Below are 15,262 nucleotides of genomic sequence, written 5' to 3'. Positions count from 1 at the left end.
TGTTTCCTGATACGGACGAGTCAAAACTGCGCAGTCAATGAGAGCAGCTCAACATGCAATTCGTCACAAGACACAACTGGACCTCTGTCCTCTGTAAATCATGAGATCACGCAGGAATTCATCTTTCCAGGCTTCGATCAATGGGATTGTGTCCAACGCTATTGTGACGTCACCCATTAGTTTGTGGAGTAACGTTAGAAAGTGTTGCACACTGTTGAACCTGCAGGAAGCGGAGAGAAGGCACTATGGAGCATAAACGTCACATCCTTTGGTCCTCTTCCCTACATAGAAAGGAGTTAAAGAGACTTGAACACTTGCTGTGTATCTGACTGTATTTATAATTCATGGACACTTTGTTGAAATTGAAAACAGCAGCGGGTGAGGGGTGAGGGGTGAGGGGGGATTTAAGTAGTTGTCACCTGATGTGTTTGAGGTACAAGCAGTTTTTGGCTCCTGTTACAAAAGAATCAGACAAGTGGTCGTACCGGTCCTTTAATTATTAACTCACTCAACAAGCTTGCTACTTGATACAAAGATCCATCAGACTGACAGACAGCACACAGAAGGAAAAAAATGACATTTAGTTTTCATGCAGCACTTTTTTTCTTCACATTTACAAGTCACATTTATTTAATAGGTGCTGTGGTGATATTAATGATTAATGAAGAAGTTGTTGGTCTGTTATACAACTCTCTACTCTGCTATAGCTCAGACACAAAGAGTGGTCCACTACATTTTCTTTTCAGATTACACTTCTGTTCTACTGTTTGTGATAAACTGAAGGATGAAGTTCAACTTCTTAAACTAAATAACCTATTTAAAAATCTTCTTGAATAAGCTGGAAAATGCATCATCACAAAGCTGAAATGGGATAATCCACACGACAAACATGATGATTTTATAAAATATGTTAAAGTTATTCAAATAAGCTCAACCTTACACAGCAGTAAAATGCAACATTTATGCAGCAATAATATTAATTTAAAAACATCCGATATAATAGTAAAACACCTGTTGTTAAAGCGCCACCTGTGGCGACCGACACCAGACCCACACCGTACAGCCAAGATACAGCCAGCCGGACAACCCCAGCCTATATAAAAAAATAAAATAAAATACAATAAATAAATAAATAAACAAACATTCTACGAAATAAATCTGAAGAATCTTACATATGGAACTATTTAAAGGAACTAAATATTTCTTTCACCACTTTTCTGCAGCCTGTGTGGCACTAATGACCCCTCATACATCCACAGCACTATCAACCTGTCTCTCTCTCTGTCTCTCTCTCTGTCTCTCTCCCTCTCCCCCCTCTCTCTCCCTCTCTCTCTCCTGGGAAAGATGCAGCAGTTTTTCTCTATGCATTAGTGCTGTCCATTAGTACTTAAGCAATATTACAAGCTGCATCTTTTTTTTTTACTTAAAAAAACAAAAAACATCCTTATTAGAAGAAGTCTCCGATATTTCATTAAATATGTATTTCACCCCAAATTTCAGACTTTTAAATGACTTTATGGCACATATTCTTATCTCCCAGCGTACCATACATGTACACACATGTAGATGACAAAAACCAAAAGGTGAATTCTGCTGCAAACTCTCTCCTTCCCCATTGCAGTGTTCAATACAGCATTGTATGAATACTGCAACAGTCTATCTTCTTGAAATTACACTCTTTGACACACACATTTAATGGGTGCACTGTATGATACTAATTATTTGTTAATGTTATAGAGTGGTTACCTTTTGCCTAGTTCATCCTTTTTAACAAGCTGATTCCTGTATCAGTATGGCACAGTTGAACCACATTGTTTAGTGTTTAGACTCTAGAAAATGTCACAGACACATCCTCAGCATTGTTTAATGACTGTTAATACTGTAAGCCTTTTACTTTATTAAAGTCCCATTAAAGTCACACTGTAACATTATTACCTCACATGTAGGTTTAAACTGCTCCAGCTGTTACTTTCATTGCCTATGGGTGGCACAGGTTAGACCGTAACTGCAGGTGCTGCAGCTCTGCAACTGGATGGAAACTCAAAGTGCTTTCGCTCTGAAGAGATAGGACCGACAGCTTTATAAACAATGCATTACCCTCTGCTGTGTTTCTCAGCAGCACCTGAGGGAAGCAGAGCCCCTGGAGTTAATGCACTGGTAATTGGTCTTGAATTTCTGAGGAAGCAGATACATCAACATCTAATGCAGCTGAGGTTTGGTGTTAATGCACACAATATGTCATTCACTATTCAGTCAGTTGTTAATGATGCAAAACTGCATACATGACTTCAAAATAGTTTCTGATTTACACTGATTGTTGTGAATTTTCACTGTAAGGAATGCTCATGAATGTTTTTTGGCAAATATTTAAACCTAGTCAGAAATCAATTAGAATTCATGTGGCAATATTTCTATTTTTTATAAGCTAAAATAATAATAAATGTACCAGCACACAAACACACGTTTTACTGCCAGCGTTAAACTAGTAGATGCAAAAACTAGTTGTATGCGTGTGTCCTTGAGTCCTGCCAGGAACACTGGGTAATATCTGTGTGGATGTACCTCACATCAGCACATCAAAAATTCCCAATGGTCAAATGAGGAAGGAAACGTAAAAATGAAAACAGAATAATTTCCCTGACTGTGTGATTTAGAAACTTTGAAAATTTGGAACTAAGATGTCTGTTTTTTATGCTAGATTTGATATTAAGATAAAATTGTCCAATAAATCCAACAGAATTAAACACAGGTAGCAAAATCTATTTTTTTTAAAAAGAGTGCAAGGTTCTTTTTGCTTGGTTTGCTTTTTACTAGTATTTAAACATTTCTTACAAAAATACTTAATACAAAAACTGTTTACTATTTCAAATACAGCGATCATGTGCTGTGTACGAACACTTGTACAGATACGAGGTGTGAAACAGTGACACAAGTGTGAAAGAGATAAAAAGGCTGAATGTGAAAGAAGTGAATCTCTGGGGATGTTGCACCCTAACAGGGAAAGAAAGAAAAGGGGGAAGTAATAGTATCTGTAAGAAATCAAGTGTGCGATCTAAGAAATCATCTTCTTAACTGCAGTTTTAGTGATTTTTCATGGTTAAACCTCAAGAGAAAGGTTACATGGTCCACACATGGTCCTCTGTCAGATAAGAACACCCTACAACCCCAACACAGCACTGCAGGGCATAAAACATGGCTGTGTTTGTTCCTGAAAATGTGAAAACCAGGAAACACAAAGGTTTCACTTAACAATATCAGTACAAGTTTCTCTTTTCATAGTGTCAGGTTACATGGTGTACAGTCTAGTAACAACAGAAACAGTAGCAGTATTGGGGATCATTTCACAGTTTTAAGTGTTGGCAGCTTTTCATTTTGATTCAGCCACTACAAGCCACGGGAAATATGTTTATTAGCTTGCATTGTTTGTAGTGTTTGTTGGTACTCAGGGTTTCTGAGTTTACTTGCTACATAAGCCATCATTTCATTTCGGCATAAGCTGTACGTGCCGTTTTCGGTGTGCTGAACTGAAATGGAAAATGAGCAGTGTGTCTTTATGTCACGTGAATCACACGTGTGAAACTGTAAGGACGCTTCCCTGTTCTCACATTCATACTGAGTTTGTTTTCTCCAAGACAACGCAATAACACTGTTCTGCACAAGAGCACACACATCCTCTCCTTGGGATCCTGGCATGTACTGAATCTCTATTAAGCTCTCATACAAAAAGCTAACAATACAGCATATGAGCTAATGGGAGCATATATGGAGATGGTGCAGGCCTATTTCCCGTCTCGTCACCACTGGAAGAAACAGATCAATCTGCAGATCCCTTCATTCCTCTCCTCCTTTCTGTGTTATATTGTTACAGCCAAATGTTCCAGTGTTGACCAAACTTGCAAAAGTTGATTTCAGATGTGTTCCAGCTCATTTCAGGAGTGTAATCAACTTTGATCTAACTAAACTGAAGTATAGTTTTGGACCTCAGAGATCACACTTTCTCAAAGGGGAACAAATGTTTCTCTTGTCCTCTCTTTTCCCGTTTCGTTGTTGTCTTCTTCTTCAGTCCGCTAACGGTCCCTCCGTCTTCCTCTGCTTGTCTGTTCTGGGGCCAGGACATGGCCAGCGTTTCAGACGCAGTCTTAGCTCCAGGACTTCCACCCTCAACCGCCTCCTCGTCAGACGAAAGCCCGCCGGTCTCCTCTCCCTGAGCGAGTCCTTGGTTCTTCTTGCCGTAGCGTTGTTTAAGCTTTTCTCTGATCAGGAGCCCTTTCACCAGCAGAGTCCAGTTAGCAGTCGCCCTCTTTTCTTTTTTCTGGAAAGTTGGAAGAGAGGAAAAGGTGATGTGGTATTTTGTACCGAACAGGTCTTAAATAACTGGTTTTGCTTTAACTTGAAAGTGGGCTGTTTTATAATAATTTCTCATTTTCACTGCAAAATCAGTCACTCATGGACTTTTTTTGAAAGTTATTAGCTTCAACTCAATGATTCTTAAATGGGTTCAAAACAAAATACACGCGCACACACACACCTCTTTCTCCTTCTGTTTCTGAAGCTCTTGTTCTTCTACCCAGGCCGCTCTGAGAATCTCCTCATGCTCCTCACACACAATGTAACCGTCAGTCCTGAAACACACAGATAAAATATTACTTGTTTCACTACATTTAACATGTTTTCATAACAACTGCATTTTTGTTTCATCAGAAGTAGCAGAAACTACTAATGTCCTATGAGGAGATTTTACAATGTGCAGACCTTGGGGTGTCTGACTTCTGGTAATGTTTACAATGGAGTAGTTTTACCTGAGACAACAAAATAATGTAAAGTAAAGTAAAAAAGGAATAAAAAAGTAGAAACTTTCCTGAGCATGCAACAGATCTAACAGCAAAAAACTAAGCAAAAACACAAATCTCTAAATTTAGAGAGCAACGGATCTAGCTTTGTTATCAAAAATATCTAAGCAATAAAAGAATGATCCTGTCCCAGCAGGAGTGTTGCCTTACACAGCGTGTGAGTATCCTCCGTGGAAGTCGAAGCCTGTGACCGCAGGGGCGGCGTCCATGTCCAGCTTCCGGGCCACGCGGTGCAGGTTAGGCAGCCTGACGTGAACACAACCCACCGGTAACATGCAGGGCTTAAACAGGTAGACGTTACCGTAGTCGTTGCGGGGAACCTGAAGGGAAAAGACATAGAAAACATTAAACGATCCTGTTGTAAAAGTTAGAGTTTTGGTAACTTGTGATGTGCCATTACCTATGATTTTCTACTTTTTTTTTTAAAGAGATGTAAACATGACAGAGTTAGCAAGAATGCTAATTTACATCTGTAGTTCCTAGGAACAGTAACAGTTTCCATTTTCTCTGCTGTATCCTAATATTTGCTGCTACAGTGACCCTATTTCCTCACAGTTATCATTCCACAAAGACGGTTACCTTCCCGTCCACAGCTATCGGCGGCTGGTACTCTTCAGTCTGCCATTCTCCAAACAGAGGCAGATCATTGTCACCCTTCTGCTCAGACATCATCCTGGCCTTACGGGAACGATTAGAGAAGCCCTTCACCATCTGAAGAGAGTGACGCAGTGGCATGGTTATACTACATACATGATGTTTCATTATGTAGTCAGTTCAGATCATACAACAAGCAACACAGCGTTTTAACGTTGTTAAATGTGTAGCTGGCTTTACATGGCAAAAACTGTCACAAGTTATGCATTCAAGTTTCAGATGCAGAGGCCCTGTTATACAGTGAGCACATCTCAGTAAAATCAGGCTAAAACTACATAGACTGTTGTTGAAATTCTCCATAGAGGCCACTGTACTAGACTCTGATCTGATCCATGTGAGAGAGAATATGATAGTAGGTGATCATTTGAGGGCAAAGCTGCATGTCTTAAGTTGCATTTCTGAAAAAAATTAAAATTTTGTAGCTCCACTGCACGAAAAAAAGAGTATTTCCTCTAGAAACTGAACAAGCTGCAAAGTGAGGTAAACCTTGAACTCTCAATGCAATTGTTTGGCTACAAATGACATACAGGTGATTGTATGTCAGTTTCACAGCTTAAATAAACCAGACCTCATCCACTAGGAAGGAATCTGAGATGGAAGATGGCAGTTGTTAACTGTGTGTTTGGTGGTTACATGAACATCAGTGGAGTGTTGATTTACACTCAAATGAATATATTGTGACCAAGTTTTATTTTGAGGTTAACTGTTCCTGACCTTGTTCCTCTTTTTTGATACCAACAGTCCCGAATTATGCAAATAAAAACTGATTTAAGTAGAGGCTAAAGTTGACCTAAATTAGAGAGGAACAATTGAAACGCAGGCGTAAACTAAAATGAGAGAATTGATGGCTGGAACAGAACAAAGGAAGAGAAACAAACAAGAAGAACTTAAATATTCCCTCTCACCTTGTATGGCTCCTCTCCTAGTCTGACAGTTCGTGCTTCTTTCAGCCATGTGTCTTTGGAGTGGAGGGTGTGCACACAATCTCTGAAGAGAAAGAAGATTTACACAAGATAAGAAAAAACAAGAAATATTTAATTTTTATTAAACAGAATAAGAAATTATTATTTGCCTCAAGAATTGAATGTTTTGCTCATGACTTGAGTGCAACGCAGGCTGAATGTTTTTTGATTGTATTTAAAGATACAGATGTAATTTACAGCCAACAGATTACTATCTGCAGGTGAACACCACAGCGTCAAGCACATGACAGTTTTTACTATTAAAATAGCACCACCAAGTGGACACTGATGCTCACAGCAGGTCAACATTAGCCGTGTCCCAATTCAGCTCATTTTCCACACACTCGGCCAATGACGGAGTGTCCAAACTCCCAAAATGAACCCGCTCCTTCTCTGACAGCAAGATGAGACCAAAACTCGTGCTGCTTTCAGGTGCTTCTTCTTAACTCGGAAAGTCAAGTTAAGGTCGTTGCCCTTAAATGACCAACAATGTGTAAATACCAGCGGTTAAGTTGAACAACGTCCACAATGCCCTAGTTTACAGTACGAGTGGTGACGTTTTAGTTTAACACATGATGGCCTACTGGCATTTAATGATAATTGTATCCATACACACACTTGTCTGATTGATTCACTACATGTCCAGAGTAGTTTATTACAGGGTTTTTTTATGGAGGCAATGGCCTTATTTCTTGTTGGTCTTTTTCATCCTAGTTCAAAAAGTCATGAAATGTATCTTCAGAAGTAGTTTACCTAAAATGTATTCACGGCTGACTGATTGACAACTGACCTGGAGTACACCGGTTCTCCTCGGCAGTATCCCAGCACAGTGGCTGTTGAAGGGTAGATGGCTTCATATTTCAGCAGGTGTCTCTTTAAGGCGTACAGTGGGTGGTTCTTATACTCGCCAACTGAGATCGGCAGCGGTTTGTTCAGCAGCTTGTTCTGGAGCTGGGTGGCCAACATTGGGGGAAAACACAGAGAGAAGATGGGTGGCATCAGTATAAATAAGCAATAAACCAGTTGGGAGAAAAATAATAATAGGGAACCGTTTTATTTTTTTATGCATTTGAATTTTTTACTTTCAGTAGGCAAGATATCAAATCTTTTCATGCTTAGGATGAGACTATAATATATACTATAATGGTCTTTCTGCCCCACTGTCACTGACTGGATTACTTGACCAAAGACCCTCTATCATCTTTTACTACTTATACAGTAATACGACTTAGAAGAGACCAGGCATCTGAGAGTTTGGCTTATTAGTCAATGAATGAATTAAATGATAAAAACATCCATGTGTTTATCCCGTACTCATGCTAATACAATACAATATACAATATTCTCAGTGATTTTGCATGATCTGCATTAAACAGAACCAAACAGTAAAAGCTAGGACTTCAAAGAAACAAAAGGTGGTTGATATTTATAACTTGGACCTGAAAACTTAATGTAACACAGTTTTAATTATCTTATTTTTGTTCACCTGCTGTTCAGTGATTTCAGTGATGAACAGTTTTCATTTGTTAACAGGAAAACGTTTGATTGGTGTTATATTTTTGTATTATTTCTAATGTAAATTTGAAAAGTGTCCTGAGTTGATAAAAGTTCCAATTTTCCCACCTTTTAGTGGTCTACTATTATTTAACATAGTTTAAAGTGTTGACATGAAGCACCAGAGCCAACAGTCTACTGGGCAGGGGTGACATCTGGTGCCCATATCCTTATCACGTAATGACCTTAAATATTTCACTCAAGGAGAGAGGGGGATTTGCAACAAGGGGTAAAAGGATGGAAAAGGAAGCATGCACAAATAACAGTATCAACACAACATAATAAATAGAAATATATGAATAACAAATGTGTGGCAGCAATATGAGTGGGTGCAAAACAGCTGCAGGACTACCTGAGATAAAGAAAAAACCCATTCTGAAAGTCTCAACAATTCAGAGGATTAAGTGAGTTTCTGTGTGTTGGAGGTTGAATGTTTGTGCAAAAACCTGTCTGTCTGAATGTCTACATGTCCGTCTGTCTCACCTCCTTTTCCTCCTTTTTGTCCCTCTCGTCTTCAGGTCCCAGGAACGGCTCGAGCGTTTCCTCCCACCATTCTTCATCCACTCGCCTCTTCCTGGATGATGTCATCCAGGTGGGGTCGTACTTCCTTCCCAGGTCCTTCAGAAACCCGTCCCCGTCCACCGACACCACGTACGTCACTGGTGATGTTGCATTCTGGGAGCAGAGCTGAGGCATCCCGACACCGTGCTCCACATCCACGCAAATCCAGGTAGAAGTTTTTTCCAGATACACCTCCAACCACTCGTCTGCTCCAGGCCCCTCCTTCTTTTTCCCACTCCTTCGCTTTGTTCCGTTGCTTGTCGTTCCTTCTTCGTCTTCCTCATCTTCAACCTCTTCCTCCCGCTCCTGGTTCTCTTCCTTTACCTCTTTTTTACCTCCCCCGCTCTTTCTCTTCAGAGCTGTGGTATTCTTGCTGTTGGTCACTTTTGCTTTGCTCTTCCCTGTCCCTGTCTTCTTTGTGGATTTAGCCTCGCTCTCTGAATCCGCACTGTCCTCTTCCTCACTGGTCGCCTGAAATTCCTCCTCATCGCTAAGCCCCTTCTCCTCATTTTCCCCTTCGCTGTTGCTCTCCTCCTTGTAGCTGACCTTTGAGGCGATGCTCCGGCGTTTTGAGTTCTTTGGCCTTTGTCCTCCTGATGTTATAATCTTCTCCTCTTCCTCCTCATCCTCTCCCTTTATTTCTTTTCTCTTTGCTTTCTTCCCTCCTCTGTCTCCTCTGGTCTTCCCCCCTCCTGCTGGTCTTTTGGTACCAGGAGAAACCTTTGGCTCAGGGGAGCTGGTTTTGGAGGTTCCCTGGCCTGTGTTGCTCTTTCCTGGGGCACCAGCAGCTGTTTTAGCCCCTTTTCCCTAGAGAAAAGACATATTCAAATTATGTGCAAAAGAAAAGCCGACTAAAACCAAATACCAGCTAATATTGTGTAATCAGTCTGTAATGAACAGACACAGGCAGAGGCAATAGTATGAGTACATTTTGTTGAATGAAAGAGAGGGCGTTTTGTCCTTCCACTGGTGAACTCTGCTATTTGACTCCTAGAAATGAATGTACTGAAACTGTAAACGAGTATAGACCATTGATTGCAGGCCAGGGGTAGCAGGGGTATCTGGAAATATTATGGAGTAGCTTGAATAATGTTAAATAAAAGAGAAAAGAAAGGAGTTTTATTAAAAAGAAAATGTCCACATAAATCAGCGATGGTATGGTTATGATTGTGAAATTGCATGAAAAGTAGTTGGCAAGGCAGCAGAGAACTGTTGGCTAAAAGTAATGGATAAACGGTTTAATTGTTGATTTTGAAAGCAAATTTTGATTTAGTTTTAGTCATATTTTAATCATCTGAATTGTGTCAGTTTGTCTCATTTTAGTTATCGACAGTAAATCTAGTCGTCTAACATGGGTTTTACAGGTTTAGTATAATCCATTATTCAAATGTTTCTCTAGAATTTCCAAACTCATTATATACTACTGGAGGAAATGTCTATAATGATTAATAAGACAGATTTACAATCTAAAATGAGTAACTCTGGGTCATTCACTTCTCTTATCAGTACAGTGCAGCAGTGGTTTATTTTAGCTTGTATTGTATTTCAACTAGTGAAACCACACCAGCTCAAGTTAGCTGTTAAATAACATTAGCTTGCATCTAACCTCCCTACCACACAGAAGATTAGTTCTGATTGGAACTATTCCCAACTCATCCCTCCATTTATGTACTGTTTTTATTTGTTGAAAAAAGCCAATAGATTTTTGTCTTAGTTTTTGACATCATAAAATAATTTTTATTTAGTTATCATCCAATTTTTGTCAATGAAAAAATGTAATAAAAAACTATGACGAAAATTATTAGTTAACAAAATTCAAAACAAAGCATACTATTTAAAACACTGTGTTTTGAATAGTATACTAAAAGGAATAGATAAATAGTTCAATAAAGTTATTGAATAAATAGTAACAGTAGTAACTAACTTACTCCAAGTGGTAGTGGTATAAATGCAAACTTGACCGAACCAACCAAAACCCTGACAGCTCCAATTGTATCAGAAAACTATTAATATAACATAGAAATACCAATTAACAATTTAAACAACACCAGCTTAAATCAATTAAATGATAAACCTGTGAACTTTTTGTAAGTGTTTGTAAGGGGCTGTGTGGGTACATCAGACAGGAAAGGTTGGGAACCATTGGCAGACTATTAAGCAACTTAACTGGCAGCAAATAGAGTCAGAATGATTGAGTCAGAAACCTCATCAGGTAGGTGTGAAATACAGACCTGGTTCTAATGAACTGAGCTGTAAGCTACCTCTGTTACAAAGGGAAACTGTTAGATATACTCTAACTGAACACCGCTAGCACCTGTATTTGACGACCTGGGAATGAGAATGGACTGTGAAGTGTTTAGGAGAAACTACCGCAAAATGTAAAAATGGTGGCCTCCACGGAAGGCGACAACAAACAAACAACTCATTCTAAGGTGACAAAAAGACAACAATTCCTATATTCAGGTGATTATACATTAATGAAAACATACCTATGAATAATATATTACATTTGTCTGGGAGGGAAGGGTGGTGCTTTTGTTCTTGTTGTTAGTTCAGTTATTTTTTATTGTTTTTATTTTTCTCAGTACGCACTCTTTGTTATTGTTGTCAATTTCAAAACAAGCTGTGTTGTTGGCTGTAACCTCTGTATTCATGGAAATAAATATTTGATGGCAAAAAAAAAATTCAATTTCAGCCAACAAATCCTCCTTTATGTTACACACTGGACCTTTAAGGGAAGAATTCTCAGTACGTTCAACTGTAATCCTGTATGACTTTATTAATTAATTATATCAGTATCCTTTAAAGGGCCCAATAACACAGTGTCAGTACCTTGGCTGAAGGGAGTTTGAGAGGAATCGGCTGCAAAGAAAGAACCAATCGGCAGAAGAGCTGCAGAGACCTCAGGACCAACAGGAACAGCTGCAGGAAACACACAGGAGTATAATTATTTATTCTGTTTATTCTACCTTTGTATGTTCACTGAAAGGCTACATTTCATTTCACTTATACTAAAATACCAACATGAGTCATCTCCTGGTGGTTTCTGACTGATAGGCTGGCCAGCCGTCTCTCCAGCAGAGCCTGGGGGTCTGGACGCTCCTCACAGGAAAGACTGGAGTTGAGGGTGAACGTTGCTCTAAACCTGGGATGAAAATGGACGTAGAAAATACAGTGGTGATCATGTTAATAAGAACTGATAAGTTGACATCTCTGTTACCGCACTGTTTTAATTTTTACACATTTTGACATAAAAAGTAGCTTCAGGCACCACTACACACGTCATATTTAATATTTCGCAAGCACACACCATTTGAGCAGTCCAGAGAGGTAGTTTTGGTCGATGCGGTCCTTGGAGACCATGCCGAAGTGAGTGGGCAGCAGCGACAGAGTGATGGCGAGCAGATCTGGTTCACTGCACAGACGGTTGCGGAACATCCCGCTGGCTATCAGGCACATGAGGTGGACCTGAGAGACCAATCAGAGATTTTTAACGAACAAAATCCCACTGTGGCGATTAGGAAACAGCCATAGAAGGGAAGGGGTGGGTACAGGTGTGTGTTTTCACCTTGTGTGTGTCTATCAGCTGGTCCTTCTTGTATCGGTTCATCATCCGCCTTAGATACGTCTCAAACTCCGCCTTCCTCTTTTGCCTGGCCAATGACAAATTATCATTAGAGTAAAACAGACAAACATTTCTCCATAATATACACTCACACACAAATCTAGTAAAGTAAATATATACAAACTTGCACCCGTTGGAAATGCATACACTGCATGTTTGTAATCAGAGAGAATTTGCAGAGGCTTTCCTAAATATTCCATAAAGATGAAGTGTGTCAGCAGGTCTGAAATACCTCAATTCAGGACTTATCTAGGTATCTTAGACGCCTGACTAAACAGAACATTTTATCTTTAGGACTTAAGATGTTTGTAAAGCTGTAGCTGTAGAGCTGCATTTCAGATGATTTTTACTGAAACAAAAATAGGTCATAAACAGAGTAATTGTTCTCTGACAACTAAATCTCAAATTAGAAAAACACTTTAGGGAGCCCCACAGTTTGTGAACAAGACATTTATTTATGCATGTGCTCATATTATTCTGTCTATTTAAGTGTGCATACAATTTAAATTTGCCTCAACTAAATATCCCCAAGTGACATCCGTCTGTACATGCTACATGTATCATAACTGTATTTATACTGCCTATATACAGTAAGAATTCTATCAATGATATGCTTTATATTTCTTTACATTTATTACATTTATTTTATAAATATGACTAATAATGAATGCCACTGCAAAATAATGTTTCACGTGTCTATTCAGTTTATACACATGCACAAATGTCCACTTACTTTTTCCGGACTTCTGGAGTCTCGATCTCTATCTCAACCGGCTGAGAGGGCAGGATGGGTTCTGGGAGTTCGACTGGACCCAGCGGCTCCGTCAGCTCTGATCAACACAGACACGCTCAATCATTTTGTCTCTTCTGCTTCCCACTTTAACCCAACACGCTGTAGTCCTTAGAAAACAGCATTCTCCCACTTTCTCACCTTTGTATGTAAATGGTATGTAATTAAGGAACTGGAAGTATTATCACACACAACAAGATAACGCTGTTTTCAGCTGATTCCCTCATTTACCTTCCACTTCCTCCCAGTCATCCTCATCTTCGTCACTGTCCCCCTCTTCTTCTTCTTTCGCTGTTTTCTTGGCGTTCACTGTATTAGTACCTGCTGCTGAGGTCACCATGTCAAAGTCCTCTTCACTCTCCTCCTCCTCCTCTTTCTTCACTGGTGACTGGAAGTATTTACTGGTTTTGACAACAGTGGTGGTTGTGGTTTTCCCTGCTGCTCGTTTTGTGGAGGAACGTGGTTTGGGTGTGACCTTCCTCACAAGCTTCTCCTCTTCCTCTGCGATGCCATTACCTTGACGGACAGACAGACAGAAATGGTTTTAAGCTGTTGTTTTTGAGTAATGATTAAGTTTAGTTCAACTGGTTTCCAGTCTTCTACTTCTCACTTCTACTTCATATAGTTTAAAGCTGCTATATTTAGCATCAATGAATCTCAGCCACGTTAAAGCAAACCAAAGGTATAATCACACTAATCAAACTAACAATCACCATTATATGCGGTGTAACATTCAAAAGGAAATTTGTTTTAAAAAAAGCAAAGTGGTGTTGTTTTGTCCATAGAAAATGGACCTAAAGCACTTTTTCTGGTGAGATAAAAAAAATAATTCTACAAGATTAAAGGCCAAACACGAGCAAACACTAATCAAAAGAAATCAAACAAAACAATGGTGATGGTGGTTGGGCTCCTCCTCACAACAGGAAGCAGAGCGGTTTCTATGAATCAGAGTTGCAGTTTATGAATCCCTTGTCATGAAACATGAAAGGCATAAAAAGGCATGAAACAGAGGCTACCAATCATCTCAACCACATCTCATTTGTTTATAGTAAATGCAGGCCGGTAGCAATAATGCTGCTGTTCAAACACACTACAAAGAGCACATTTGCATGATGCTGCTGCTACACTTCCTGTGTGTTTTCTGAATAAAATACAGAAAAGCCTAAATGTGCATTTAAAACTGTGACAAGAGCACAGAGACAGACACACTTGAATTAAGACAAAACGACGACAAAAAAAAAGAGTCAGACAGACAGCTGGATTCAGATACACGAATATAACATGGAGTTACTGATGGCTGACAATGATGCATTACTCATCGCGTATGCATATGTACGGTGCATGCTTTCAGCACACACACAAACTCAGGACAGAAATAGTCCCCTGGTCCCACACAAAAAAAAACATGCTTCATGTTTTCACGAAGTGGAGCACAGATGTGTATCTGGGCCAGCAGATCCACTCCAGTAAACATCCACATCACTTGTACATGCACCTGCACTCTGTGTGGCTCAGAAAGTATTTTTGGTGGCAACAATAATGAAACAGGAAACAACAAAGTAGGAACACAATTCAAACAACACTGAAAATGTATGTATTTAAAGACACATATGAGGTCATAATAATAATAAAATGAAAATACAGTAAATCATCGCTCTCTAGGGCCAGGCAGTAATTAGGGCCCGAGCACTGAACGTGCGAAGGCCCTATTGTAATTGAAGGAATTCTTTTTCTTTTTCCTCCTAAACATCCTAACAAACACATATTTGGGGGAGGCTTGCCCAATGGCTCAAAATCATGAAACTCGGCACACATGGGTCAGCGGGCCGAAAAATTTTTATATTCTGGTGTGTCGCTTTCGGTTTGGCCACTAGGGTGCCGCTACTATCATTAAAAGTTGCGTTTAGGCTAATAACTTCTCTATTAGTTTGTCGCACATTCCAATAAACCTTATATTCACGCGTTTCGGTGAATGGAGCTGAAACTCCCCATATAGGGCCACGCCCACTTTCCGCCTTAGATTTTTTTCCGCTAGAGCGCCCGAAATGTCCAAAAAACACTTTTTTCGTTTTACTCCTACTACAACTTTTGTCCGATTTCCACGAAATTTTCATTATAGCATCTTGGACGCATCCTGCAAAAAGGCATTTGAAGAATTCTTGATATTTCAAAAAATAAGCCTGTTATAAAATTATTACTTCCTGTAGATTTTTTGGTCAAAACAGGAAGGTGGAGCATTCTCCATATTGGTATGTCCGATTGACAC

At 39.5% G+C, this 15,262-nt stretch overlaps 1 protein-coding gene across 2 annotated transcripts in view; it reads right to left on the bottom strand.

Annotated features, from left to right (window-relative positions):
• Positions 1–1,714: 1,714 nt before the first annotated feature.
• The window catches only part of xpc (xeroderma pigmentosum, complementation group C), a 14,616-nt gene continuing 1,068 nt past the window's right edge, over positions 1,715–15,262 (bottom strand). The window contains exons 1-13 of one of the 2 annotated variants that reach the window (XM_035657126.1): positions 13,228–13,367; positions 12,940–13,137; positions 12,150–12,234; positions 11,892–12,049; positions 11,606–11,726; positions 11,414–11,503; positions 8,504–9,388; positions 7,257–7,417; positions 6,410–6,491; positions 5,430–5,561; positions 5,001–5,170; positions 4,529–4,622; positions 1,715–4,312 (exon numbers count right to left, since the gene is read on the bottom strand). In XM_035657126.1, coding sequence (XP_035513019.1) covers positions 3,989–4,312; positions 4,529–4,622; positions 5,001–5,170; positions 5,430–5,561; positions 6,410–6,491; positions 7,257–7,417; positions 8,504–9,388; positions 11,414–11,503; positions 11,606–11,726; positions 11,892–12,049; positions 12,150–12,194 — 2,262 coding nt within the window. In that variant the 5' untranslated portion in view covers positions 12,195–12,234; positions 12,940–13,137; positions 13,228–13,367 and the 3' untranslated portion in view covers positions 1,715–3,988. Of the gene's footprint in view, positions 4,313–4,528; positions 4,623–5,000; positions 5,171–5,429; positions 5,562–6,409; positions 6,492–7,256; positions 7,418–8,503; positions 9,389–11,413; positions 11,504–11,605; positions 11,727–11,891; positions 12,050–12,149; positions 12,235–12,939; positions 13,138–13,227; positions 13,513–15,262 lie in introns of those variants that run through there. The other variant, XM_035657124.1, reaches the window with a different exon arrangement.

This window comes from Morone saxatilis, unplaced genomic scaffold (assembly GCF_004916995.1).
Source record: "Morone saxatilis isolate NCDOM2014 unplaced genomic scaffold, NCSU_SB_2.0 Contig15, whole genome shotgun sequence".
Classification (NCBI taxonomy): Eukaryota; Metazoa; Chordata; class Actinopteri; family Moronidae; genus Morone; species Morone saxatilis.
The sequence above is the reverse complement of the archived record's forward strand: the minus strand, read 5'-3'. Positions and strand labels throughout refer to the sequence as shown.